The 26340-nt window shown below is 40.5% G+C and overlaps 1 protein-coding gene across 1 annotated transcript in view; it reads left to right on the forward strand.

Annotated features, from left to right (window-relative positions):
• Positions 1–26340, forward strand: part of LOC127647174 (carnitine O-palmitoyltransferase 1, liver isoform-like) — a 59980-nt gene that overhangs the window by 14406 nt on the left and 19234 nt on the right. The window contains exons 5-13 of the mRNA XM_052131275.1: positions 64–165; positions 332–469; positions 831–908; positions 2247–2354; positions 13057–13144; positions 13231–13426; positions 17142–17330; positions 17449–17554; positions 17978–18094. Coding sequence (XP_051987235.1) covers positions 64–165; positions 332–469; positions 831–908; positions 2247–2354; positions 13057–13144; positions 13231–13426; positions 17142–17330; positions 17449–17554; positions 17978–18094 — 1122 coding nt within the window. The remainder of the gene's footprint in view (positions 1–63; positions 166–331; positions 470–830; positions 909–2246; positions 2355–13056; positions 13145–13230; positions 13427–17141; positions 17331–17448; positions 17555–17977; positions 18095–26340) is intronic.

Raw genomic sequence — 26340 nt, forward strand, 5'->3', positions numbered from 1 at the left:
ACTCTTCACCTTTTAAGCATGACTAATTAGACTAATGACTGTGCCCCTTACTTGTTCGGACAGACTCTAGTTCGGTTGCTGTCAAGTAGGAAACCATTACTCTACAGTTATCAGACATCTTTACCACACCTGCCAGTACCTTCCATTAAAGACACACTGGAAAGAGTGAGTCAACATAACATGGTTTATGAGTGTAAGCTTGAGTGTGTGTTGAGTTGCTTCATGAGTTACTGGTAAATGTTGTCTCCTAAAAATGTGCTTGAGGTCTGGGTTTTCATAAGACACCCCTGACACCCCTCTCTCTTGCTCTCACTCTCACTCCTGGTTTCAGCATCTTGAGTCAGTGAAGCCTCTGCTAAGTGTGGCTGATTTTCAGCGAATGATCAGACTGGCTGCTGAGTTTGAGAAAAGTCTGGGTAACCGCCTTCAGAGATACCTCAAACTCAAAGCCCTGTGGGCCACCAACTATGTATGTGCAGAAATCAAAACATCTATATCATAATTATCATCATCTTTAAGATCATGATTATGTAAATGTATTTGGTTCTTTAGCACTACTACATGCTAAAATGCTATTACTGAACAATTCCACTATGAATTTTTTTTTATTACTCCAGTGTTAAAAAATGTTATACCTCCAGTGACTGTGACTCATGCATTTTAAAGTGTTGGGTGTGTTAAAACATATAAGTCAGCGGCTATAAGATTTTGACTGTTCACATACTGTATATTGTTATGTATGTATATTATATTTAAACCATTATTTTGTCATATTGGTGGAGTCTAAATGTTAATTATCTCTTTCATTTATCTCTTTATTTCTTTCCCAGGTTAGTGACTGGTGGGAGGAATATGTTTATCTTCGTGGGCGTAGTCCCATCATGGTCAACAGTAACTATTATGGCATGGTATGTGTGCTTACAACATTAAACATTGTCACGTATCATACCCATGTGATTTGTTTTTATACATGATTTAGCTTAGTAATAGACAGCTGACCAATTAATAGCAGCTTTTCTATGACATGTCAAAGACATACTGTAACTAATATATATATATATATATATATATATATATATATATATATATAATGTAATATATGTTCTATAGAAAGTTTGTAAACACTTCACAATATGTTTCTATATGTCAGATAATTCATTGATATCATGAACTAAACATGAACTATAATTGTTTCACAGCATTTATTAATCTCATTTAAAAATTATTAATAATATGTATACTATATATAGACTAATATATACTTATACTATTGTTCGTTGTAAGTTCATGCTAGGCTAGTACATAATGGATTAACTGATGTTAATCAGTTCACAAAGCCTCACACCATCCCAGATGTGTATGCCATTCTTCCTTCTGCTGAAAACAAACAAAGATATTTGGAAGAATATATCAGCTCTATTTGGCCATACAATGAAAGTGAATGGTGACCAGAACTTTGAAGCTCCAAAAAGCAGATCAAGTCAGCACAAAAATAATCCATCAAACTCCAGTGGTAACATCAATGTCTTCTGATGTGATCTTGACAGCAGTCTCTTTGGTGATCATGATTTCAAGCTTGATTACACTTCTTATAGCACAATCTAGTGTTTTGTGCATGTGTCAAGCACTAGGAAGTTTAATCAAGCTTGAAATCATGATTGTGCTAACAGACTTGGTCAGACTTTTGGTCAGATCTCATCCAAAACCAACCGCTATGGAAGACATGGCTCTGTAGTTTGATGGATTACCTTTATGCTGCCTTTATGTGCATTTTAGAGCTTCAAAGTTCTGGTCACCATTCACTTGCATTGTATGGACAAACTCTTCTAAAATTCTAAAAATCTTAATTTGTGTTGTGCAGAAGAAAGAAAGTCATACACATCTGAGATGGCATGAGAGTGAGTCAGTAATGAGATAATTACATTTTTGGGTGAACTATCCCTTTAACATTGACCAAGGTTATGATATGTTGTAAAAGTATTGTTCATGTTAGTTAATATTTACTATTTAATTGCGTTAACTAATAATATTTACAGCCTTACTGTAAAGTGTTACCAAAAGTTTGTCTTATAAAAAAGAAAAAAAAAAGAAAAAAAGAGTTGCACCGTAACAACATATAAGTTAATACTATGTATTCTGATTTTAGGGAAACTGTCTGAAAGATTAAGTTTACAACATCCTGTTTCGGACAGTTACATTCTAGCCCCAATAGATTCCCACTAATCCTCTGTATGTCTTATCCTCAGGACTTCCTGTATGTGACACCCACGACTAATCAGGCAGCTCGAGCTGGAAACACCATCACAGCCCTGTTTCTATATCGCCGCAAGGTCAACCGAGAGGAGCTCAAACCTGTATGTGACTCACCCCAAAACTCTCAGCAACAGAATCTGAAACCCTACTCAACACCATTTTCACTGTCTATAGTAACGTGCAAACACTAGATACAGCAGTATACATGCCTCTACCTGTTTGCTAATTAGTCATTGCCCTCGATTTCCTTGATTGTTCTCGCTTGACACATAGCTCACAACCAGTGGCCAGGCATACAACAAGAACGATGATTAGATGTACTTGAAAGTTATGTTTGTATCAGTGTTTCCATGGTCATGGAAAATCAAAAAAATACCAGGGATTTTCAATATATTATTTATATAACGTCATAGAAATCTGTAAAATCTGAAAAAGCAATTTCTATAGTCAATATATGTCTCAGTTACTGACGTAACCTCTGTTCCCTGATGGAGGGAACTAGATGTTGTGTCGATGAGTTGACACTAGGGGTCGCTCCTGCGTAGCCCAGACATCTCTGATCTTGAGAAAAGGCCAATGAGAACTGGTGTGTGGAATTTGCATGCCACTCCCCCGGACATATGGGTATAAAAGGAGTGACGCTGCAACTGAGCGTCACTCCTTTTATACCCATATGTCGCACTGAGGAGCCGAGCCAAAGACCCTGCGCTCTCAGCAGTTGGTTCAGTGTTGTGGCCAGCGCAGAAAGCTGTCGCATAACTACCCCCAACACACTGGAAGGCATGAAGCGGTCCCCTGCACCTAGGGGAACAGCTAACTGCTCTGAAGTATAAGGACTGGCTGGCCTTCTCTCTATATTCTCTCCTGTAAAAGGAATGAAATCATTTGGCTGGGGGACAAATATATGGTCCAAGCTGGGGGGTGTCCCTCCAAAGAGTAGGACACCACGGAGACCACACCCGGCCCCGATGGGGGGGGCGGATTTTAGGTGGAATACACACACGGTCTTACCGGTTAGGAGCGGAAGCACATTGTGTGGAGTGGCGTCGTGGTAGATCCTACCAAAGGGGGGAGGAGTTACTACAAACACGGCGACCCAGGGCAGAGGACCCTCTGTCTAAGGAAGACGCGGAGGAAACTGGCTCAACCCTGAGGTTATAGAACATCGCAAAGGTGTTAGGTTTTGCCCAGCCTGCAGCTCTACATATGTCTGCTAGAGAGGCGCCGTGGGAAAACGGCCAAGAAGCCATAACGCCCCTGGTAGAATGGGCTCGTAGGCCAGCAGGGGGCAGCACATGCTAGGTGTGGTATGCCATAGTGATGGCATCGACGACCCTGTGGGAGACAATGCTTCCCTTCCGCTGACCGCCGAAGCAGACAAAGAGCTGCTCGGAGCTTCTAAAGCGGTCAAAATAGATGCAATGTGCGCACACTGGACACAGCAAGGCCAAGGCTGGGTCTGCCTCCTCCTGGGGCAGCGCTTGCAGGTTCACCACCTGATCCCGTATCCCGGTCGGGGTCTCAGGATGACGTGAGGGTAAGCCGGACCGAAATCTAGGCACAGTTCGCTGACAGAGAACGCCTGCAGGTCCCCTACCCTCTTGATGGAGGTGAGCGCCATCATGAGGGCGTTCTTCAGAGAGAGCGCCTTTAGCTCTGCTGACTCCAGGGGCTCGAAGGGAGCTCCCCGAAGGACATTTTCACTGGGAGGTCCCATGAGGGAACGAGGCACAACCTGGGGGGGGTTAACCTCCTCGTGCTTCTCAGGAACCTGATGATCAAATCGTGCTTCCCTAAATGCTTACCTTCCACTGCATCGTGATGTGCCGATATAGCGGCTACATACACCTTCAAGGTGGAGGGGGACAGCCTTCCCTCCAACTTTTCCTGCAGAATGGAAAGCACTGACCCTACTGCACATCTCTGGGGTCTTCACCTCGGGAAGAACACCACTGAGCAAACATCAGACATCACTTCAGGCCATAAAGGTACCCTGGCCTGAGTGATCGTGTCTACCACTGCGGGTGATAGGCCACCTAGGTCTTCTGCATCCCATCCAAGGTCCAGACATGGAGATTCCAGAGGTCCGGTCTCGGGTGCCAGATGGTGCCCCATCCCTGAGGAAGAAGGTCCTTCCCCTGGGGAATTCGCCAGGCGGGGCTGTTGCGAGGAGCATACCAAATCCGGGAGGGCCAATATGGGGCCACTGAGAGGATCTGCTCCTCGTCCTCCTTGACCTTGCACAACGACTGTGCAAGTAGGCAGATCAGTCAGATAGTACCAAAGTGGGCAGTGGGAGGATTCTGGGGAAGCGAACAGGTCTACCTGTGCTTGCCGAATCGACTCCCGATCAGCTGGACCACCTGAGGGTGGAGTCTCCACACTCTCCTGAGCGTAACCTGTTGCAACAGCGCGTCTGCTGTGCTGTTGAGGTGGCCCGGGATGTGGGTGGCTTGCAGCGACTTGAGCCGCTGCAGACTCCAAAGGAGGAGACGACGGTTGAGTTGTGACATTCAGCGAGAGTGTAGGTCGCCTTGGCGGCTGATGTATGCAATCGTCGCTGTGTTGTCTGTCCGGATCAACACATGCTTGCCCTGGATCAATGGCAATAGCCTCCTCAAGGCAAGTAGTGCTGCCAGCAACTCGAGGCAGTGCCGATGACTGCGTGCCCGTTGCAAACGGTGCCCCAGCCCCGTTGGGAGGCATCTGTCGTAACCATGACTTGCCTGGGGACCTGGCCTAGGGGAACTCCTGCCCGTAGGAATGCTAGGTCTGACCAGGGGCTGAGAAAGCGGCAGCAAGCCTGTGTGACAAGTACACGGTGTGTGCCGTGGTGCCATGCTCATCTCTCGACTCTGGTCTGTAGCCAGTGCTAAAGTGGTCTCATAAGCATCAGTTGACCAGAGTCCCAAGGCTACCACCATTGTGTCATTGTGTCACATAAGTGCACTGTAAGTCGCTTTGGATAAAAGCGTCTGCCAAATGCATAAATGTAAATGTAAGCATCAACCCAAGCGGCATGACCGTCGCTGAGGATGCCATATGCCCCAGGAGCCTCTGAAGGATTACAAAGTGTTCTGTCTGATACACATGCAGACAGTTCAGCACTGACTGCGTGGGCTTGTTGGTGAGGCGTGCCGTCACTGAGACTGAGTCTACTCCATACCTAGAAAAGATATACTCTGAACCGGGCCGAGCTTGCACTTTTCTCAGTTGACCAGAAGCCCCAAGCGGCTGAGGTGCCTGAGCACTAGGTCCCTGTGAGCACACAACCTGTCCCGCAAGTGAACTAGGATTAGCCAGTCGTCGAGATAGTTGAGGATGTGGACGCGAGGGGACAAGGACAGGCCGAAGGGGGGGGACTTTGTACTGATATGCCTGACCCTCGAAGGCAAACCAGAGAAAGGGTCTTTGTCGAGGAAGGATCGAGACATGGAAGTCCTGGGACCGATCACCGAGCCGCGAGGGTTCAGGATTCCACTCCACCCCGACGCTCGTGGCCGCCTGGGCAAGCATGGCCGTCAGCTGTGCATGGCGACAGACTGAACCAACCCACTCTCCGATGCTGTAATCGAAAGCTCATCCACTTTGCGAGCTGCGAACGCGACCGTAAACTCGCCATGAGAGAAGCCGGCGGTCACATCGCAAACTCGCTGGGGCAAACGAGCATGCTGGGGAATGGGAGGTCCGTGGGGGGTTTCCCGACAGGGAAGCTCCCATTGAAATCCCCAAATCGCCCCCAGTGCTAACCGACCCCGCCTCATACCTGTGGGTAGAAGGACTGGGTCGGGGAGCTGCTGGGTGGCTTTCCCTCTTATGAGAGAAAGCTGTGACCGCAACGTTGCCAGAATCATGCACTCGCAGCGAGAGCATGATCCATCCACAAACGCTGTCCCTGCGTGGGCAGTGCCCAACACGAGAAGCTGCTATAGTGGCTGTGGGAAGCGGAGAGGTAACGATCGCAACCAGGAAACATAGAAATATACTCTTTTATTTGTGTTTTTATATATATAAATGTATATGGGAATATAAATATATATACAAACTAAGTTATTTACTCCGTGAGCTCTTTTTCTGCTGCTGAAGCGCCCAGGGTTGTACGTAGTGTGCGAGGGGGAGAACCAACAGCTTGGAGAGATGAATGAAGACAGCAGAGGAATTCAGCTCTGTGACTGCTCTCTCGGCTCCGAAGAAGATACATGATGTGTATTTGCAGCGTCACTCCTTTTACACCCATATCAATCAATCATTCAATCAATTTTATTTCTATAGCACATTTAAAACAACACATGTCGACCAAATTGCTTCACATTATAGCATAAACAGATCATATAAATACATGATATAGAAAATATAAAAACACATAAAAATAAGAACCCACATTAAGCACATTTTAAAGCAAGTGAAAAAAGGTGAGACTTCAAATAAGATTTAAAAACATCAACTGATGTACAAGACCTGATATGTAGTGGAAGGCTATTCCACAGCCGTGGTGCCGCCACTGAAAAGGCCCGATCTCCCTTTGACTTAAGACGGGACTTGGGGATCGTTAAAAATAAACTCTGCGAAGACCTTAGTAGTCTAGAAGGCGTGTGTTGCTGAAAGAGATCCGTAATATAGGGAGGAGCCATGCCATGTAAACTATGTAAAAAAGTAAATAATAAAAGAGTGCAGTTTAAGAGTCCTGGATCCTTGAGTTCTCACTCTGTCCGGGGGAGTGGCATGCAAATTCCACACACCAATTCTCATTGGCCTTTTCTCAAGATCAGAGATGTATGGGCTCCGCAGGAGCGACCGCTAGTGTCAACTCATCGACACAACGTCGAGTGAGTGACAGACTCAGTATATTTTCCAAGTACTCTTAGTGCTACAATATTTTGTCAGCTAGAAAAGGCTCTTTGCGTCTCTATAAATGATTGTTAAGACTTTACAATTAGGTTGTATACAGTATGTTTACATTAGTTACAGCATTAGGTATCTTGATCTAACAATAAACAATATTTACAGTTGAAGTCAGAAGATTACATACACTTTAGCCAAATACATTTAAACTAGGTTTTTCACAATTCCTGACATTTAATCGTAGAACATTTAGGTCAGTTAGGATCACTACTTTTTTTAAGAATGTTAAATGTCAAAATAATAGTAGAGAGAATTATTTATTTCAGCTTTTATTTCTTTCTTCACATTCCCAGTGGGTCAGAAGTTTACATACACTTTGTTGTATTTGTATTTGGTATCATTGCCTTTAAATTGTTTAACATGGGTTAAACATTTTGGGTAGCCTTCCACTAGCTTCTCAAAATAAGTTGCTGGAATTTTGGCCCATTCCTGGTGTAACTGAGTCAGGTTTGTAGACCTTTTTGCTCGCACATGCTTTTTCAGTTCTGCCCACAAATGTTCTATCGGTTTGAGGTCACGGCTTTGTGATAGCCACTCCAATACCTTTACTTTGTTGTCCTTTAGCCATTTTGCCACAAATTTGGAGGGATGCTTGAGGTCTTTGTCCATTTGGAAGACCCTTTTGCAACCGAGCTTAACTTCCTGGCTGATGTCTTGAGATGTTGCATAAATATATCCAGTCCCTCCTGCAGCAAAGCACCCTCACAATATGATGCTACCATGCCCATGCTTCACAGTTGGGATGGAGTATTTCAGCTTGCAAGCCTCACCCTTTTTTCTTCAAACATAATGATGGTCATTATGGCCAAACAGTTACATGTTTCATTAGACCAGAAGAAAATGTTTATGGTGGCTTTGGAGCAGTGGCTTCTTCATTACTGAGTAGCCTTTTATGTTATGTCTATATAGGGCTCGTTTAACTGTGTTACCTGTTCCTCCAGCATCTTCACAAGGTCCTTTGCTGTTGTTCTGGGATTGATTTGCACTTTTCACACCAAACAACGTTTATCTCTAGGAAACAGAATGCATCTCCTTCCTGAGCAGTATGATGGCAGCATGGTCCCATGGTGTTTATAATTGCTTATTATTGTTTGTACAGATTAATGTGGGACCTTCAGGCATTTGGAAATTTCACCAAAGGATGAACCAGGCTTGTGGAGGTCCCAGATTTTGCGAACTCGATGAGAGAGACGTGATCGATTCAGGGAACATTTACATCAATGGAAGATGCTTTTGCACTGATATTCCTGGCCAAATTGAGAATAGATGCTAAGGATGGCCATAAAGCATTCACATTCCCACAGCAAGTGATGTCCTTCATAAAGTCAATGGAGTGAGTGAGTCTTCTTGTGGTACTCATGTTGCAGCAGAATCGACTGGCTCACTGAAAATTCCACACTATCTATTTTTCACACTGTCTATTTTATCATACATGTCAAAATGTCAAATGTTAATGTGAGTGGATTGTCTCTCTCCACATGGAATGTGAATGGGTTGGGGCACCCCATAAAAAGAAGGAAGGTTATTTCGCTTCTTAAACATAAGAAATATGATATAGTATTTCTTCAAGAAATCCACCTTTTCTACTCAGTAGGGCTGGGTATCATTAAAAAATGTTCGATATCGATACCGATATCTTTACGTCGATACCGGTTCCTAAATGATACTTTTTTCGACACCAATTTTATGAAATCAATTTTAACAACATTACAAACATTACACATGACCTCAAAAAAACTTTTTGTTTTTATTTTTTCAGTTTGTTGACTTTTTTTTTTACAGACACAAAGACTCATCTCCTGAGCCTTCTGGCCTCCTCATGCCAGGGTCGGCAGGGGCAGAGACTATAACATTAATGTGAAGAGGGAAAAAAAACAAGAGCTAAACTGTTAATTCAGCCAACCCTAAGGATAAGCATGGTTTAAAAAGATAACTAGTTTAATGTGAGTTAAACTTGATCAGTTACTGTCAACCATAAAGCATTTTTAGCATCGATTTAGCTAGCTATCTAAATCATCCAAATAATATCTAACATTACGTAGGTCCAACGTTATAGGACTTTGTCACCACACGCAGAAATGTTAATTTAACAAGTACACAAGCATGCACCACTACAAATTAGCCGATTTGGTTTGTTTGCTAAAGGTTAACCTTACCTGTCGGAGTCCCAGTCATAGCGCCACTGCATTCATCAGTAGTTTTGGAGGAGGACTTGTGTGGTGGGTATGTTGAAGGAGTCTTTGTGGCAGGAGGATGCTGAGAGGATGACTGCACTGGCTCTGTCTTGCAGTCGAAGACGGAGCAACTTTCTGCTCTTATGTGTGCTTCATCAGATTTGTCGTGTTGCCGGCCTTGGCAGCAATTTTCTTGTTGCAAATATTGCTTAAAAATTGCAAATGTAGCCCACTTTTGATCTTTTCCACATCTTTGACATATTTGGGGGTTGAGACGCATACACATTACAGCCTCAAGTGTGAGCCACATCTCTGGGCGTAACCGGTGTAAACTAGTGTTTTTCCTTGATGCCTAACCACAGCCAATAACCAGCACTTTTAGACATGGCACATCTAGCATGCTACATGCTTATCACTGACGTTGACTAGATTAACCCCTTAGGAATTGAAATTTAGTACCGAACGACAAGACATTTTTTGTTACTCAATTGATTAGAGGCAATTTGGTCTGTGCTTAAAATGTATCAAACTCGATACCCAGCCCTACTCCTCAGGAAGCTGAACAATTTGGAAACATATGGGGTAGGCATTTTTTTTTTATAGCGCTGGCTCGAATAAGAGCAGGGGAGTCATTACACTAATAAGTAAACATCTACAATTCAAATGTCTCAAACAGAATAAAGATAAATTAGGTAGAGTCATTATTGTTTTAGCTGAAAATCAGGGACAGTCAGGAAGTCTTATTTTGGTTAATATAAATACACCTAATGTTGATGATCAGGGCTTTTTGATAGATCTTGTAGGGATGTTGCAAGCCACTGGTACCCCTCATGATATAATATTGAGAGGAGACTTTAATCTTTTGATGGACTTAGTCCTTGATCATAGTGAAGCAAAATGTGCAAGCCCCCAAAAGCAACATTGATGCTGTACAGGATATTTAGAGACTTTTGAACCCATCTGGTAGGGACTATGCATTTTTTTCATCAGTCCAAAAGATTTACTCTAGAATAGATTTATTTCTAAGTCCCTCATTTCATATGATGTTTATTGCTCAATTGGAAACGTTTTAGTCTCAGGTCACATCCAGGTGTTTTTGGAGGTGTTGCCACTCTTGAAAAATCCTAAATTCCAACAAATACTAAAGGCTGAAATCAATGTTTATATGGAGACCAACTGGTCCTCAGTATCCTCTGTGGGCATGGGAGGCACTTAAGGCAGTTTTTAAGGCCGGATTATACAGTTTGCTGCTTTCACCAAAACATCCAAAGCACAAAAACTTGTGGAATTGGAAGGGAGTATTAAAAGTGCAGAGGCGGAGCTGAAGTGCTGAATGTCATCTAATGGCCTCAGAGAAATGACCCAATTGAAATACAGTCGTGAAATATTTACTTCTGCCATTGATATTAATAATGCTTTTAAAGAATTATATCTTTATCTTTATAGGTCCACATCTCCATCAATTGAAGAGGATATTAAAAACTTTGTGGAACCATTAGAAATTAATAAACTGTCGGCTGAGCAAAAATATTCTCTTGATTCTGAGATAAACTTGGAGGAGCTCGGTGAGGAGTTTCTGGGGCCAGATGGCTTTGTTGCTGAATTTTTTAGATCTTATGCAACAGAACTGGCTATAAGTTTATATGGAATCGTCAAAGAATGGAAAGATTCCGCCAACAATGACACAAGCCCCGACCAGTCTGATTCTTTATAATAAAATATGATTAAAATATTTTCCGAAATTTTGGCTAACCGATTAATTATGTTATGACATCTCTTGTATATATAGATCATGTGTGGTTTATTCAGGGCAGTGTATCTTCTGATAACATTAGGCGTTTAATCAATATCATGTGGTCAGTTACGAATGATCAGTCTATGGTTGCTGGCATCTCGCTTTACACTGAAAAGGCATTTGATATGGTAGAATGGGATTATCTTTTTAAGATTTTGCAAATTTACGAGTTCAGGAATATATTTATCGGATGGATTAAGTTACTTTATAGACACCTGGTATAGACCCCCCTATGCCTTGCCTACACAGAATTATTGATTCCTTTTCGAAATTCTCAGTATACAGAGTTAATTGGTCTAAATCCGAAGCTTTGGCTCTGACAGCATACTGCCCTTTGCGGCTTTTCAGTTGGATAACTTCCAGTAAGTTACATATGCCGATTGACAAAGGTGGGCTAGGCCTACCCAAGAATATGTTTTATTATTATGCATTCGGTCTCAGACATTTTGCTTATTGGTCGCTTCCACCTGAGAGAGAGCCCCTCCCTGGTTTTGAACAGGAAGTTCTTGCCCCTATTTCGCCATTGCAAAGCCTTTCTATCAAACTAACCGGAGAAGATAAGTCACATCCTGTTGTCTCGCATTTGCATGCGGTTTGGACAAAAGTGTCCAGAATGTTTAATTCAGACATTTATTTAGATGTATCCTCAAGCATATGGCTGAACCCAAAATTATGTATTAATTAGTTCCCTTTCTGCTGGTCTGAGTGGATTGAATGGGAGGTTAATACACTCGTAGACCTATAAGAGAGTAGAGTGTTGAGATCCTTTGAAAATATGGTTTCAGGTCTCAATTCTTTAGATATGTACAACTGCGCCACCTGCTCTGTACTATTTTTGTGACTATCATAAACCCCCCTAAAGTGGCAAACACTCTGGGAGTGGTGATTGCTGCCTTTGGAAAAGGTCATGAGGCATCAGTGTATTACTCCCTACTAATTCAGAATCTGGGGGCAGAGCTTCAACTTCTCAAGAGATTATGGGAGAACATTTTTAACTGAGATGGGAGTGTAGGCTAAGATTAAAAAAAATGTGAAGTCTACATCTAGAGGTGTAAGGGTGTGCCTTATGCAATTTAAAATTTTACATTGATTCTATTGGACACCCTCTAGATTGTATAGGCTTGGTCTTAAAGACACACCCACCAGCTGGCGATGCCAATCAGAAAACGGTGACACAACCCATGTTTTTTGGTGGTGTGTTAAGATCCAAGAATTTTGGTTGAGGGTTCAGAGTGTTATGTGTGATGTATTGGGCACTTAAATTTCATTTTGCCCCAGACTCTGTATTTTAGGCGATGGGCCGTTCGTTAATATAGGGGATAAATACATAAAAAATTGGGTCCTAGCCAAAGATTGATTTGTCTGCCAATCATTTCTTGGGGGATGGAAATCAGCTGGAGTGCCCTCATTTCAAGAGTGGCACACCGAGATTGTAGGGTGGTAGCTTTTGAGGGAATGTCGTAAAGAAATCTAGGTAGCATGGATTTGTAAAAAATGGGGAAACTATTTGGCCTTTTTGGAAGGTTCTCAAGGAGGTGCAGTGGAGGGAGATTTGTATTTTTTTAATCTATTCTTAAGTGTTTCCTCTTGTCTATTTTTGTACTTTTGTATGTGTGAGTATACTGTCATTTTGTGTTCGACCACTAGATGTTTGTAGTGTGAGGTGGGTGGGGTGGGGGGTATCATTTGATTCTGTGTGTGTATGTTCTGATTCTTCAATCCTGTTTTTGCTCAAACATTGTGGGAACCCTGGTGTAAGTATGTGTGTTGTACATCAATTAAAACACAGCAACATTAAAGTAGACCATACTGACATATTTTTTAACAATGGAAAAATACTCAATTTAAAATCTAGAGAATCTGCAATTTGTTTAAACTAACTTTCAATAAAATTTAAATAAACTAACCAATCGTTGATTCTGTCTTGTTTAGAGTCGTATTCCTGGCACTGTCATACCACTGTGTGCAGCTCAGTGTGAACGCATGTTCAACACCACACGCATCCCTGGGGAGGAAACGGGTACACATGCAATCATTCAGTTCAATACACAAATATGTGTAAAGAAAGTGGTCTTGTTTTCCTGACATGATCCCTTGATCTCTCAGATGTGCTGCAGCACTGGCAGGACAGTGAGTTTGTTGCTGTGTACCACAGGGGCAGGTACTTCAGGTTATGGGTTTACCGAGCGGGACGCTTGCTGTCACCCAGAGAGATCCAGTTCCAGATTCAAAGGATCCTTGATGACCCCTCAACTCCTTGTCCAGGAGAGGACAAACTAGGAGCACTAACTGCAGGAAACAGGTCAGAAACATGGCTTTTGTTTACACTGCACACACATCTGGAAATATTAATTAAAATACGATTTAAATATTTAGGCACAATCTACTATCACATTTTTATCAAATCGCATAATGAAGTCTAAGACATTACAGGTATATTTTACGTTATAGCATAAATTCCTGTACAGCAGTTTTGAAATGACGTCTGTTGTGAAATGCAATGACAAATAAAAATTACTTGATATGGTTTTCAAATCCAATCTTTAGGACTGACGGTCAACACTCAGTCTGTCATTTTGCAAGTAATGAAACGGATCCATTTGACTGTGCTCTCAATATCTGGTGTTCGTACATCTGCAGCTGTAGTAATAATGTAATTGTCAGTACAATGCCAAAATACTTTTTTATACAACAGCTGAGAGTCCTGTCTATCATTCCATCTCGCCATCATGAACTCATGAGGAACATGAGTGAGCATATGCAACCAGAGATATTTTATGCATCATTGAATATAACAGTACTCCATCCAAAACATACACTAATTTTCTTTTCGTGACATAATTTGCTATATGAGGAAAGACTGAGCGAAAATTTGTGAATTTGAACACTGCTTCAGAAAATACTGTAAATGACGTATGTCACATATGTGTTGCATCCAGCATGACCAGAAAAAGACTTGAAATACTATTGGACTGTTCAGACTGCGATACATTAAAACAAATTAGAATTTATTTAGATTTCATACTTTACATGGATTTTGACTGTTTAGACTATGAAACATGGATTAGATGTTTAGAAAAATTTCAAGATTTGAGTCTAGTACACCTAAAAATGTGAATTTAGCTCCCAGTCTGAACAAAACTTATGATGCGGTCTGTGTTTGCTGTCCAGCAGGGGGCAATATGGGATTCTGTTTGAAACGGAACTACCCACAGAAGATCTTTAACATATTGCCTTCCAGATTTGTCCTTTAGGGGGCTGTAAAGAGAGAATGTTTGAGTATTTCAGAGTTGTAATTTATGCTACAGTAACTCACATTCAGATGAGGTGCTGATCCCCCACAAAAGCTGATATCCTATAATTACTCCTGTTTGTGAATGCAGTTGACTTGTTGAATTCAAATTTTGTGGAACAAGTGCTTGAGGAAGAGTCATGTCTTAAAGCAGTTTTTGAAGAGCATTCCATCATCAAGGTAAAATGTGTGTGAAGCAGTGGCATAACTACCTGGGCCCAGGGAGAGATGAAGGCCCAAAAAGCAAAGGCGGACTGCCCATTGGGAGAACCGGGACAGCGGGACCGGCTGCAAAATTGGGCAACGGTATACCAAAGTGCCACAATATGATGAAGGGGACAGCGATATGCAGAAGTGGACAGCAAAATGCATTGCCACTTTTGATTGTATAGCAGAACCTGTCCATATGTTAAACTTCAGGGTGGATCTTTTCATTTCCTTCTTTCCTATATATACCTAAACCTGCATAGATTTATTTGCATTAATCCAGTGATTAAATCCAGTGAGTTCAAATGTTAGATTTGATTCTTTATTTGTAAGCACTGACAAGACACAGTTTAACTGCTCAGTTATAAGATTTTAAGTTAAATATTTAAGCATGGTTGTAAATGATTCCTTTATTCAATTACTAATTCATTGTTGAAATTATGACCTAGATAAATTATGGGTCATCCTACAATTGTGGTGGAATTTTTTCAAAACAAAACTCCATCTTCAAATTTAATCCAGATTGCATGGTAAATAATAATTAATAAGAAAAAAAAAAAAAATGAATGAAAATTTAATGTGAAATGTCTGGCTCAGCATTACTACATTAATAATACAATCTCTACTATACTGTTTGAATAGCTACAGTGTGTTTTTGCCTTAACATTTCTTTGAAGAAACTGCTTCTTACCAGGTAAAGATTGTCAGCTAGCAGGTTTAAAATAAACAGACAAATAGCTTTCATCCAAATTCCTTATGTTTGAATGAGGAACTAAATGATTGAATGCAGCAGTTATGAAGAATGATAAAAAGTGAATGTTCTTCCTGATTTAAAACTAGATATAGTTTCACTAACATACATAAAAGCTTTTAAAGGCCTAGCTGGGTACAAGGAAGTTTTGACTTCTCAAAGAAATGTTAATGTTTGTTACTGTTTATCTGTTACTATTGGGGTTGTACACAGAGAACCGGTTCTTGCTCAGAACAATTCCATTTAAAAGAAAATGCATACTGGATCTGTATGCTTTTATGACTTTCTTTTCCGCTAATTGTCCCCAAATGTGCAATTTTCCACTAAAGGGGACAGAATACTGTATTATAAGTGCTGTTCAGACAGTGGCAGTGCTGCCCCGCTACTGAATCTACAGCACAAAACACAGCGTGACCAGTGTTGTCCGATTTCATAACAAACGACTCAATAAATGAGCCGGTTCTTTTTAATTAATCATAAAAATCTGCGCATTTCAAGCTATTGACTCTTATGAGCTTTCTCTAGTGAATCAGAATTTAGTGAATCAAAAACACTTGTAGATCAATCGAAGCGGTTAAAGAATTAAACTTACTGATGCATAAACTCTAAATAAAATAAGAACTGTTACTGTGTGTTTAAATGTAGCCTACTTAAGGCTTGTGAGACTTAAATCAGGCAGTGCATTTACTGACTGATTGTTCATTTGACAACATGTAGTTAAAGATACACAAAAGTGTTGTTATCAGTGGAATTTTATAAAAGAATAAATGAATGACATATGTTTTCACTTTTTTACTTGTTTTCATTATTTAATATATAGTTAGGATCAATTATTGGATTGTATTTGAACATCCCTTTTTAAATTGATTTCTGAGTTGTTTATATCTGCTAAGTGGAAATCTGAAATGATTTCATAATTTGGCAACAGGCCAAATCTAATTAGAATTGCGGTTCTTATTTCAAAATAATTCTTCCTTTTAAAGTACTAAAATAATCTTTAATAGAACCGTTAAGGAAAAAGGAATTATTAAAAGAATATTCGGGTTCAATACAAATTTAGCTCAATCAACAGCATTTGTGGCATTATATTGATTAACACAAAAAGTAATTTCGAGGTTCCACTGAGGCATTTACAATGGAAGTGAATGTGGCCAATTTTTGCGGGGTTTAAAGGCAGAAATGTGAAGCTTATATTTTTATAAAACACTTACATTCATTCTTTTGTTAAAACTCATGTATTATTTGAGCTTTAAATTTTTAAACAGTCATTCTAGGTTTTGTTGACATTACATTGGCATGGCAATGAAGTTGTAAAATTGGCTATAATTTTCCACAGAAAAGGTTAGCAAGAAATTTTGTCACACTAAAATCATGTTTACACATATATATTATAGCATGTGACTATACTTTTAAAAGAGTATTTAATTGTCAACATTCACTTCCATTGTAAGTGTCTCATTGTAACCCAGATTTTTGCCTTTTTTTTTTTTTTTTTTTTTAAGAGGATCAAGTCAAAATAAATGTTTGTGGTAATCAATATAATGCCACAAATGCTGTTGATTGAGCTTAACTTTTATTGAATCCTGAATATTCCTAATATTCCTGAATATTCCAAGGGTAATTGGAATATGAACCTGAATCTGTCAAATCTGTATGATACAATACCTACTATTACTGTATAAGTGCACATTATATCAGATGGTTAAATTGTAATGGTTATCTGGAAGTAAAATTTTTAACAGTCTATCTTTGCCTTTGTCCTACTAGGGTGCCCTGGGCTCGGGTCCGGAAACAGTATTTCAGCTCTGGTGTGAATAAGCGATCATTGGACTGCATTGAGAAATCTGCTTTTTTTGTCACACTTGATGATGAGGAAGAAGGCATGATTGGGGAAGAACCTTCTGTGAACTTGGACCGCTATGCCAAATCTCTTCTACATGGCAAATGCTATGACAGGTGGGAGAGGAACATCATTTGATTGTATCTGAGAACTTAAAAGACATTTGTCCTAGGAAACTTGCATGTCTAGGACATTGGCTCACTTATGTCTTCTTTCTTTACCTTCCTTTTTCAGGTGGTTTGATAAGTCCTTTTCTGTCATAGTTTATAAGAATGGTAAAAATGGACTGAATGCAGAACACTCTTGGGCTGATGCTCCCATAGTGGCCCACCTGTGGGAGGTGAGTGGGAGGGGGAGAGTCTCCATTTCACAGAAGCAATGACCTTTGGTAAGGGTCTTGTGGTTAGCTTTGGACACATCTTAAAGGTTCCATTCACCACAAGTAGGGTCTGTACATGTGTAATCAAGTTTCAGTATAAGTCACCAACCGACTGCCCTTTTCCATTTTAAAAGTCTACATTCATTTTAGAATACATAAAGTATTTGTGGGTATTCTGTAAGGTCAAAGACAGTTTTGATCACCCACAATCCTTTTATTTTCTATGTTTTTTAATGTTTAACAAATGTATGCCATTATATAATTGACTTTTTGTTCATGTTGAATCAAAGTGGATGTGTTCTTGCATGTGTGACTGTGAGATAGTTTTCCAGCTGCATTCTTTAAACCGTAGTGTAGTCACTCATCTCTCTTTCACTCTCTCAGTTCACTCTCGCCACAGACACATTTCAGTTGGGTTACACCACAGATGGAAACTGCAGGGGAGAGATTGAATGTTCCTTACCACCACCTCATCGTTTAAGCTGGGACATGCCATTGGAGGTTAGAAGATATATATATATATATTTTTTTTTTTTCCATCTTTGTATTTTCCATTTTCCAGAGCTTAACGTGTGTCACTGTGCTAGATGTCATGGCACAAATTCCAAAAACCTGCTCTTCCTTCATCCTCCACCTACCCCACCTTTCATTACGTTATGACATGAAGTCATGCATAAATTTAATTACTTCTGGTGAGGAATGATTGATACATTAACAATGTGGTTAATATAAAACACTTGACTTGAATATCGGGAAAATACTCTGTCAGCTTTTAATAATGGAAGTACTTTCTGAAGTTCTAAAGAGCTTGTATCGACCACATGACAGGCAGTATGTTTATAAATGCAAAATTATGAATAATTTCAGTCCCACTTTAGGCTCTGGTTGGACAGGCCATATAGGGTTACATGATTTGTTGTCTGCAGTGACATAGATTGGTTGAGAATATTTTAGCAAAATGGCAGTCTTCTCACACTAAATGTTTTCAATTGATAAATACCTAATTGGGGGCAAGTACACACTTTGAAATAGTCACCATGTCTAGATGTTTGAAGGCATTATGAATATAATTATTGTTTTCTAGACATTTTTTGGCCAGCTGTACACTTTGATGCTTTGTAACTGGTTTATGTTTATGAGGTAAAGAGCCAAGAAATTATTTATTTTATAATAGGGTGATTACTGACAGGCAAGGGTCTTTGATCATCTCTCTTGCACAGCCAAATAATTGTGTTTCAGTGTTTAAACCGTAATAGTCCCTACATTTTGTGAAATTTAATGTTTGTTTGGTTATTAGGAACTTCTTTTGATTACAGTCCTTTGATCATGAGATGAGTTTAAACATCACAAGCTTGATTTTTGGAAGGGTGTCATAATTAAAATGACAGTTACAAAGACTAAAATCCATTCTATCCTTTTATGTTAGTATTTAATGCCAGAATATAGCTGCTTGCTTTAAATATATATATACCCTCTACCTTCTGTCCTGCGGCCAGTTGCACCAGCCATGCGTAAATTACAACTTGGACTAGTTATAGTGTAAATGGGCAAGTTACAATTTATGAATGACTAAATATTTGAGCATTGCACTATTAACCTTTGGTAAAATGTATGCCTAACTACAGTATAAAGGTAATATTTTAACGTGCTGAGATGTTGCGTTGAGGCACCGCTTCCGGATATCGCATTGCATAGTCCACTAGGACTAAAACAAAGTGATGTCTGTGTGCTGACCGCTCTAATGGCCAGACGAGATCCATGCCAATTCTTTCAAAGGGGACTTCGATCAGTGGTAGGGGGCGCAATGGTGCTTTTATGGTTGCCAGTGGATTCACCAGCTGACATTCATGGATGCCGCACACCACCTGCGGACATCACTGCCAATGCCCAGCCAAAAAAAAAACAGGCTATTAGTCGGTTCAGTGTTTCCTCTCCCCTAAGTGACCCGCCATCAGATTATAATGAGCCCCCTGGAACAACATTTCCCGGCGGCTCCACTGTATTAAGAGCTGGGTTGTATCTTCCTTTGTTTGAGCATCCTGCGTCACTCTATAAAACTGCTCCTTTATTATTGCAAAATACAGATATGAAAGTGTGACGTTTAATGGGAGGGGCCACAGCCTCTTCCCCCCCCACATGTCACCCTGACATGGAGCTGACAAAGAAGGCCCCCGGCACATTTCGCATCTCGCAGCCTTCGTGCAGGACCCATCTGCACACATTCCCTTTACACATTTTTTAATTCAGGCCAATTAGTTCCCAGAATCAGTGGATGGGCGAGGCGGGAACTAACCGCGGCCTCCTCTCTATGCTTTGTTCCCTGAAATTTAATAACGAGGGTCACTACCGGATAGTTGTGAACGTCCTTGTGCACACACTTCACCCTCACACTTTTGGTTGTGCCCAAAGCTCGTGTTTAACGAACCAAATAGCTTTCAACTGTGATTTTCTATTACCAAATTAGCAATTTAGCATGATTACACAAGGATAAGGTGATGGAGTGATGGCTGCTGGAAATGGGGCCTGTCTAGATTTAATCCCCCCCTCCAAACTTTTCAAGATATTTTTAAAGTGTGAACTAATATTTCTGTGTATTTTTATTTTTGCAGCCCACTCAGTCATTATAAAGATCTCATTATTTTACATTAGAAGCTATGATGATGTCATCTGAGTTCCTGAGGCCCAGTGAAATAAGTTTTGGAATTTCCTTTTTTAAACGTCAATATAGTATTTTGTGCACAAAATACATATGATAAAAAAAGATTTTATTCTTATTGAATTTGATATGCTAAATTGAACTGTGAAACATTTCAGTCCATATTTATAGACCAAGGAGAGAAAGTTGTCATGGCTAAACTCTCAAACATTTGGTATCTCGGAAAATCCGAGAGAGTCATCTGATAATACAACCAAATTTACCACTGTAGCATGTACAGGCTAAGAAAAACTTAAATAACAAACATCCTATACAAAAATGAATTTCTGGCCTCAGGAGGATAATGACCTTTTAAATTCTAATGGATCAAATATGATATATAATTTAAAAAAAAATACAAATAAACATTATAGTTTGTCTAGTGGTGCTAAAAACAATGCAGTGTCAAAAAATAAATATTTTTCTGACAATTCTTTCAAATGTCAGGCTTTACAGGGTTAACTTAAATAAATGTGTTTTTTCCCCTGTCTGTTGTAGCAGTAGTTGTTATTGAATATTATTATTTGCATAATTACCATTAAAAATTAGTAAATTCGTGTCACAGGGCAGTGTCATGCAAATGTCTAGCACAGGAGTGGGCAACTATTTTGGTAAAGGGGCCACATCGGGCTTTAAGTAGTGCATAGGGGGCCACATTGTATTACTTTTGAGATACAATGTTCTGCATTGATTTGATTTTTGTATCTTTTAAGGCCAGAAATAGTTGCTTACTCAATTTTCTAAAGTGTATCTGTGACTAGTGAGATTATTCTGCAATTGCCTAAAGTATTATATTGCTCTGCAAAGGCATTAAAAAACTGAATAAAGGCTGAGCTTATAAATTTATTTTACCATCTCTACTCCCCTGTTAATTTATTATTCAATTTAACACTCTCTACATAAGTGGTCCGTTTTAATAAAATAAATAATAATTTATAGAACTTTTAATGTTTGTCGCAAAGCGGGCGAGTTTACTTATTGTTTTCTTAAGTTTACATGCTAAAAGTGTCATGACGTGGGTCTCCTCAATGGTTTGACTTTCAGCACACAACTGAATAACACAGGCTACATGACTATGATAAATTATTAATGCAAGACTTACATTAACATACAGGCGCAAAGGGACTTCAACATTTCTAAATTGCACAAATAAAAAATACATATTTGTCTACATATTGTCAATGATGCCGAGATCTACTTATATATTTAATTTAATCACCGAGAAGGTTTACCTGCAAAGTAGCACCACACATCACAAGCAGCCTCAAGAATGGACACAGAGTAGCCGTATAACACTTTTCCTTGAGCGGAATATTGCACTACAGATCACAAAGTTTGTTCAAAGGGGAAAGCGAGAGATAGAAAAATCACACTTGCGTCCATTGTTGCCAGATTGCACAAAATAAGTATAACATTAGGCAGAATATTTCCAATTTGCAGAAGTATAAATCTCGTATGCTTTTACGATAAATGAGCCGCGGGCCGTATGTTGCCCATGTCTGGTTCAGCACAACAGTATGTGAATTAGAAAGCTGCTTAAATATTTTGTTAAGAACAGGTGGTGCAACCAAATGAAGGACTGACTTAGTTAAAAACTAACTAGTAGTTACTAAGTCTCAGGGCCAGCGCAGACTCTGTTGTGCCCTAGGCGACATTTTGGATTGGCGCCCCTCAATTGACCTAATTAACTGCAGAAAAGAAAAGCTTTTTAATAAATTTTACTTACTCATATGAAGTAAATAATTTGTGGTAAAAAATAAATAAAAAAATTACCCACACAAAATATACATTTCATTGCATTAGATTTAAAATATCAAACCAAGTGGCATCTGCAAAAATATTATGCTAACTTCACTCTTCTTTGACATTTGTCAGTTACCTTTAATCAACTAGTTCCTAGGTCATTTTAATGATTTTATGTTTTTAAGTTTCACAAGGTCACATACAGAGGTTGCACTACATATATCTTATGGACCCAGTTGTAAAATTTTCATCATGGTCTATTTTAATCAGTCTTATTAGTTTTCCCTGATACCTATTATTTGATAGTAACATTATCTAACATGATCTGAAAACTAACATTTTCATAAAAAATTACTATGCATGGCAAGTGCAAGTCTGATTCTATTTCTATTTAATAATTTTCTGAGTTGGGGAACGTATTTTTAAAAGTATCCTTACGTTATTGCTTTTTCTAACTGCAGAGCAATCTGTCAAACTTTTTTCACATGCACACATACTGTACAGAATGTGGATAGTGAGAAGTCGGGTGGGTGGGCAAATGAGAGCGAGCATGGAAAAAAAGTGCTGTGAAAATGCACAGAATGTATGATAGTTCTTACTGTAGAGAGCATATCAATATGAAGACAAAGGCAAATCCAGGACTTTTGTAGCCAAATTTGAAGTCCTGGTGAGGTGCTTTTTTCAGGTATAAGAGGATGACAAAAAAGTGTGTGGCACCCCGCTGTCATTTTGTGCCCTAGGCAATTGCCTATGTTGCCTATGCCAAGGACCAGCCCTGCTAAGTACATATAGTACCAATTTGAGTGAGACAGTTGGTGCAACCTTGGTGCAGACAGAGCAGGATCTGCAAGTGCTAGCAGTAAACATTTATCAAGAAAATCTTATCTAAGTGAAATCTAAGCTTCTAAGACTCAGTGGTTTTGCATTGAAGCATAGTAATAGGCTTTGTGTGCATGATACTGTATGTTGGCCATTTGTCTTATGGTAGATACAGTATATAGTGTAGGAATGTTTTGTACCTGGTCTTTTTAATTATTTGCTGTAGCACTGATCAACCAACTACTTCAGGGGACTTTCCGCATACAATGGCACCAAGGAGGTTTGAAAATCTGTATGTAAATTAGGGGATTTCCCTTTGACATTTTTTGGAGAACTTCCTTGTACATATTGACAGCTGCTTGCATAATTGCATTGAATGCATTATTTATTGCATCATATATTATATTTATAGTGGTTTCTGTCTTGCTCTGTCCCTTGGAAATTGGAAATGTCACCTCAGCACACTCATGCAGGTTACTGCACAATGTTAGGTACATGCTAAATGACAAGCAGACGTTAAACAAGAACAGGGGAACCGGCAGCTGAGAGAATGTAACACTTTGTGGGGAAATCTAGAATATACATTGATAGAATAGTATAATTGTTATAAAATAATTGTGAGTTAAAAGCTAGACCCCCCCCATGTAATAGTTTTTTGTCATTTCAGTTATTTGATTAATAATGGTTATTTAATTATTCAGTACCTGCATGTCAACTTGTAGTATACAGCTATGTGATGGGTGTCCAGTGGGTGGCAGTAAGCCAGAGGAATACCCCCGGAGAAAAACCTAGAAGAGGAAAAAGAAAAGTTAGTTCACGCGAGGTTTTGAACGGGACTATGAGTATTGAGTTATGTTGTACTGTGTGGTACGGAGCTGTTGCGAATGACGCTGGCTGAATAAAAGAACCCAACCAATGCACACGCTTGTTCATTCATTCAAGTGTGCTACAAAATACTGGCGATGAGGATGGGATCAGCGGTGCTGTTTTGAGTGAGTTGTCTACGAAAACGCTGAGCATGGACATTGAGCAACTGCAAGATCAGCTGAGCGCGGCGTTGCTCCGGCTGCGGCTCGATCAGCTGCACGAGGTGTGTGTGTATGCAAAACTATCAGTGGAGGGACAAGCCAAACGGCACTCGCTGATCAGATTAATAAGTGAAGCAGTAGAGAGTGTTATAGAGACGGAAGACGATGATGTAGCCCGTCAACATGTGAACAATTTGTTAGAGTTTTCAAGCGGGATAACGCAAATCTGTGACCGCTGGTACAAGATAGCGGTGGTGACGCAGACAGAAATTCGGCGGAGCTCAGCGCATTTAAAGAGACAGTACACAGAATTGCAGCATCAGTTTGAGTTGTCAACAAATGTGCTGAAAAACGAAATTCAACGCCTGAGTTTGAAAGTTCCTGATGTGTCAAGTCCCCTGTGTTTCCCCAACATCATCATGCAGTTCCTGAAGTCACCATCCGGCGTGATTTTAAGATTAATGGACAAATTGGAGAACGTGGTCAGAAAGATAAGCTGTCATATAACAACTTGATGCACCAAATTGATGCTGGAGTGAACAAGGGACACAGAGAGTCTGAAATCATTGATGCTGTGATAAGAGCAGTCAGTCCCGGTATGAGCCTGCGTGATATGCTGGAGATCAAGACAGATTTAACCCTTTCCCAGCTGCGCACAATTCTGAAAGGCCATTATAAGGAAGAAAGCTCAACAGACCTGTATCATCGACTGATAAACATCACTCAAGAGAGCCGTGAGTCACCACAAAACTTCCTATTCCGTGCCATTGAGCTGAAGGAAAGACTTTTAGCTGCTGCTCGAGAACCGGATGGAGAAGAATCGTACAGCCCTGATCTCATACAGAGAAGATTCCTGCGTGCACTAGGAACAGGGTTATCAAACGATCACATTAAGTATCAGTTAAAAACCTGCCTTGATGATCCTAAAATCACAGATGAGGTTCTCATCACAGCTATGAACGAAGCTGCAAGTCTTGAGTGCGAACGACAGCAAAAGTTCAAGAAAAATGCCAACATCAAAGAAACTAAAGTCAGTGAGGTTCCAGTAGAACTACGTCAAAGTCAAGAGAGAATGGGTTATGCTGTTGGAGGTAAAGAACAGTCCACATGCACACAATTAAAAGCTTTGAAAACTCCACAAGTCATGGACAAGAAAGACTCTGAGCTCTATGAGGTCGTTAAACAGCTGAAAGAGGAGATCGGAGAAATGAAGAAAGCGATGAGTACTTACCGCTCCACGCAGCCCAGAGAAAGGAAGCGAGGATGCCGTGGATGTCAAGATGATGGCAGAGGTGACCAGTGTGATCATTGCTTTAAATGTGGGCAAAGTGGACATCTTTCCAGAGGGTGCAGGGGACCACCTGCAGGAAGAACAGAAAGAGGACACTCAGCTAGCAGTATGGTGGTAACAACTCACACTACATCATCACTGTGGCCAGAACATCAACGTGAACTCCTGTGTGACAGCATTAAGCAGCTGGAAGCTCAGGAAGCAGCGGCTGAAAGGAGAGCCCCTGCAGCATATCAGATCCATAACTGCTAATCAGCTGTCCACCAAACGTAATGCACAGTTATTGAATTTGATCGGAGAAAAATGTATGGTGAACTGTTTCTTCGATGGGGTAGCAACAAAAGCGCTATGGGATACTGGCTCACAAGTCTGTCTCATGAATGAAAAGTGGAGAAAAGAACATCTCCCACACACAATACTACGTGGCCTTGAAGAGATCCTAGGCCCTGGAACCCTCACCGGTCGAAAGCAGTGAATCAAACAGTGATCCCGTTTGAAAGCTGGGTCGAAGTGACATTCAAGCTGGGAACAGACAAAACCACACCTTTGGAACTGGAGGTACCGGTTTTAGTATGTGGTGACGATGAAGTGGCAGAGGAGCCCATCATTGGTTACAATGTCATTGAGTACCTGTTGAACAGTGGTGTCGAGCGACCTACCAAAGTAAAGACCAAAGCCATGAGTACTGCACTGTCCTGTGACTGCAAGAAAGCTGAGGTTTTGCTGAACTTAGTGAGAAGCCAAGACGAAAGGATCAGCGATGGAGTAGCGAAAGTAGGACGGTCAGTAACAAAGATTCCTGCCAAACAGACTAGAGCTGTCAAATGTTGCATTAAAACGGGCCCTTTGCTATCTGATCAAGATGCTCTTTTTGTGCCGGATGAGTGCGCGAAGTGGCCAGATGGATTGAGGGTGGAGGAAAACATCGTCGGCCTCCAGAGAGGGACATGTTCACGTATCTGTATCCCTGTGATCAATGATACTACTCATGACATCGACCTGCCTCCCACGGGCAGTTCTGGGCCATATCCAGCGAGTAAATGCCATCTACCCCGCCGAAGTGAGACCGGTGACCGCTCAGAAAGAGGTTGCATGTGCGACTGTTGCACACACCAGCCAAAGCCTGTTCCAAAAAGACGGTGAACAAGTCAGCCAATCTACAGAAAACGCA

This window comes from Xyrauchen texanus, chromosome 8 (assembly GCF_025860055.1).
Source record: "Xyrauchen texanus isolate HMW12.3.18 chromosome 8, RBS_HiC_50CHRs, whole genome shotgun sequence".
In the NCBI taxonomy this organism is placed as follows: domain Eukaryota; kingdom Metazoa; phylum Chordata; class Actinopteri; order Cypriniformes; family Catostomidae; genus Xyrauchen; species Xyrauchen texanus.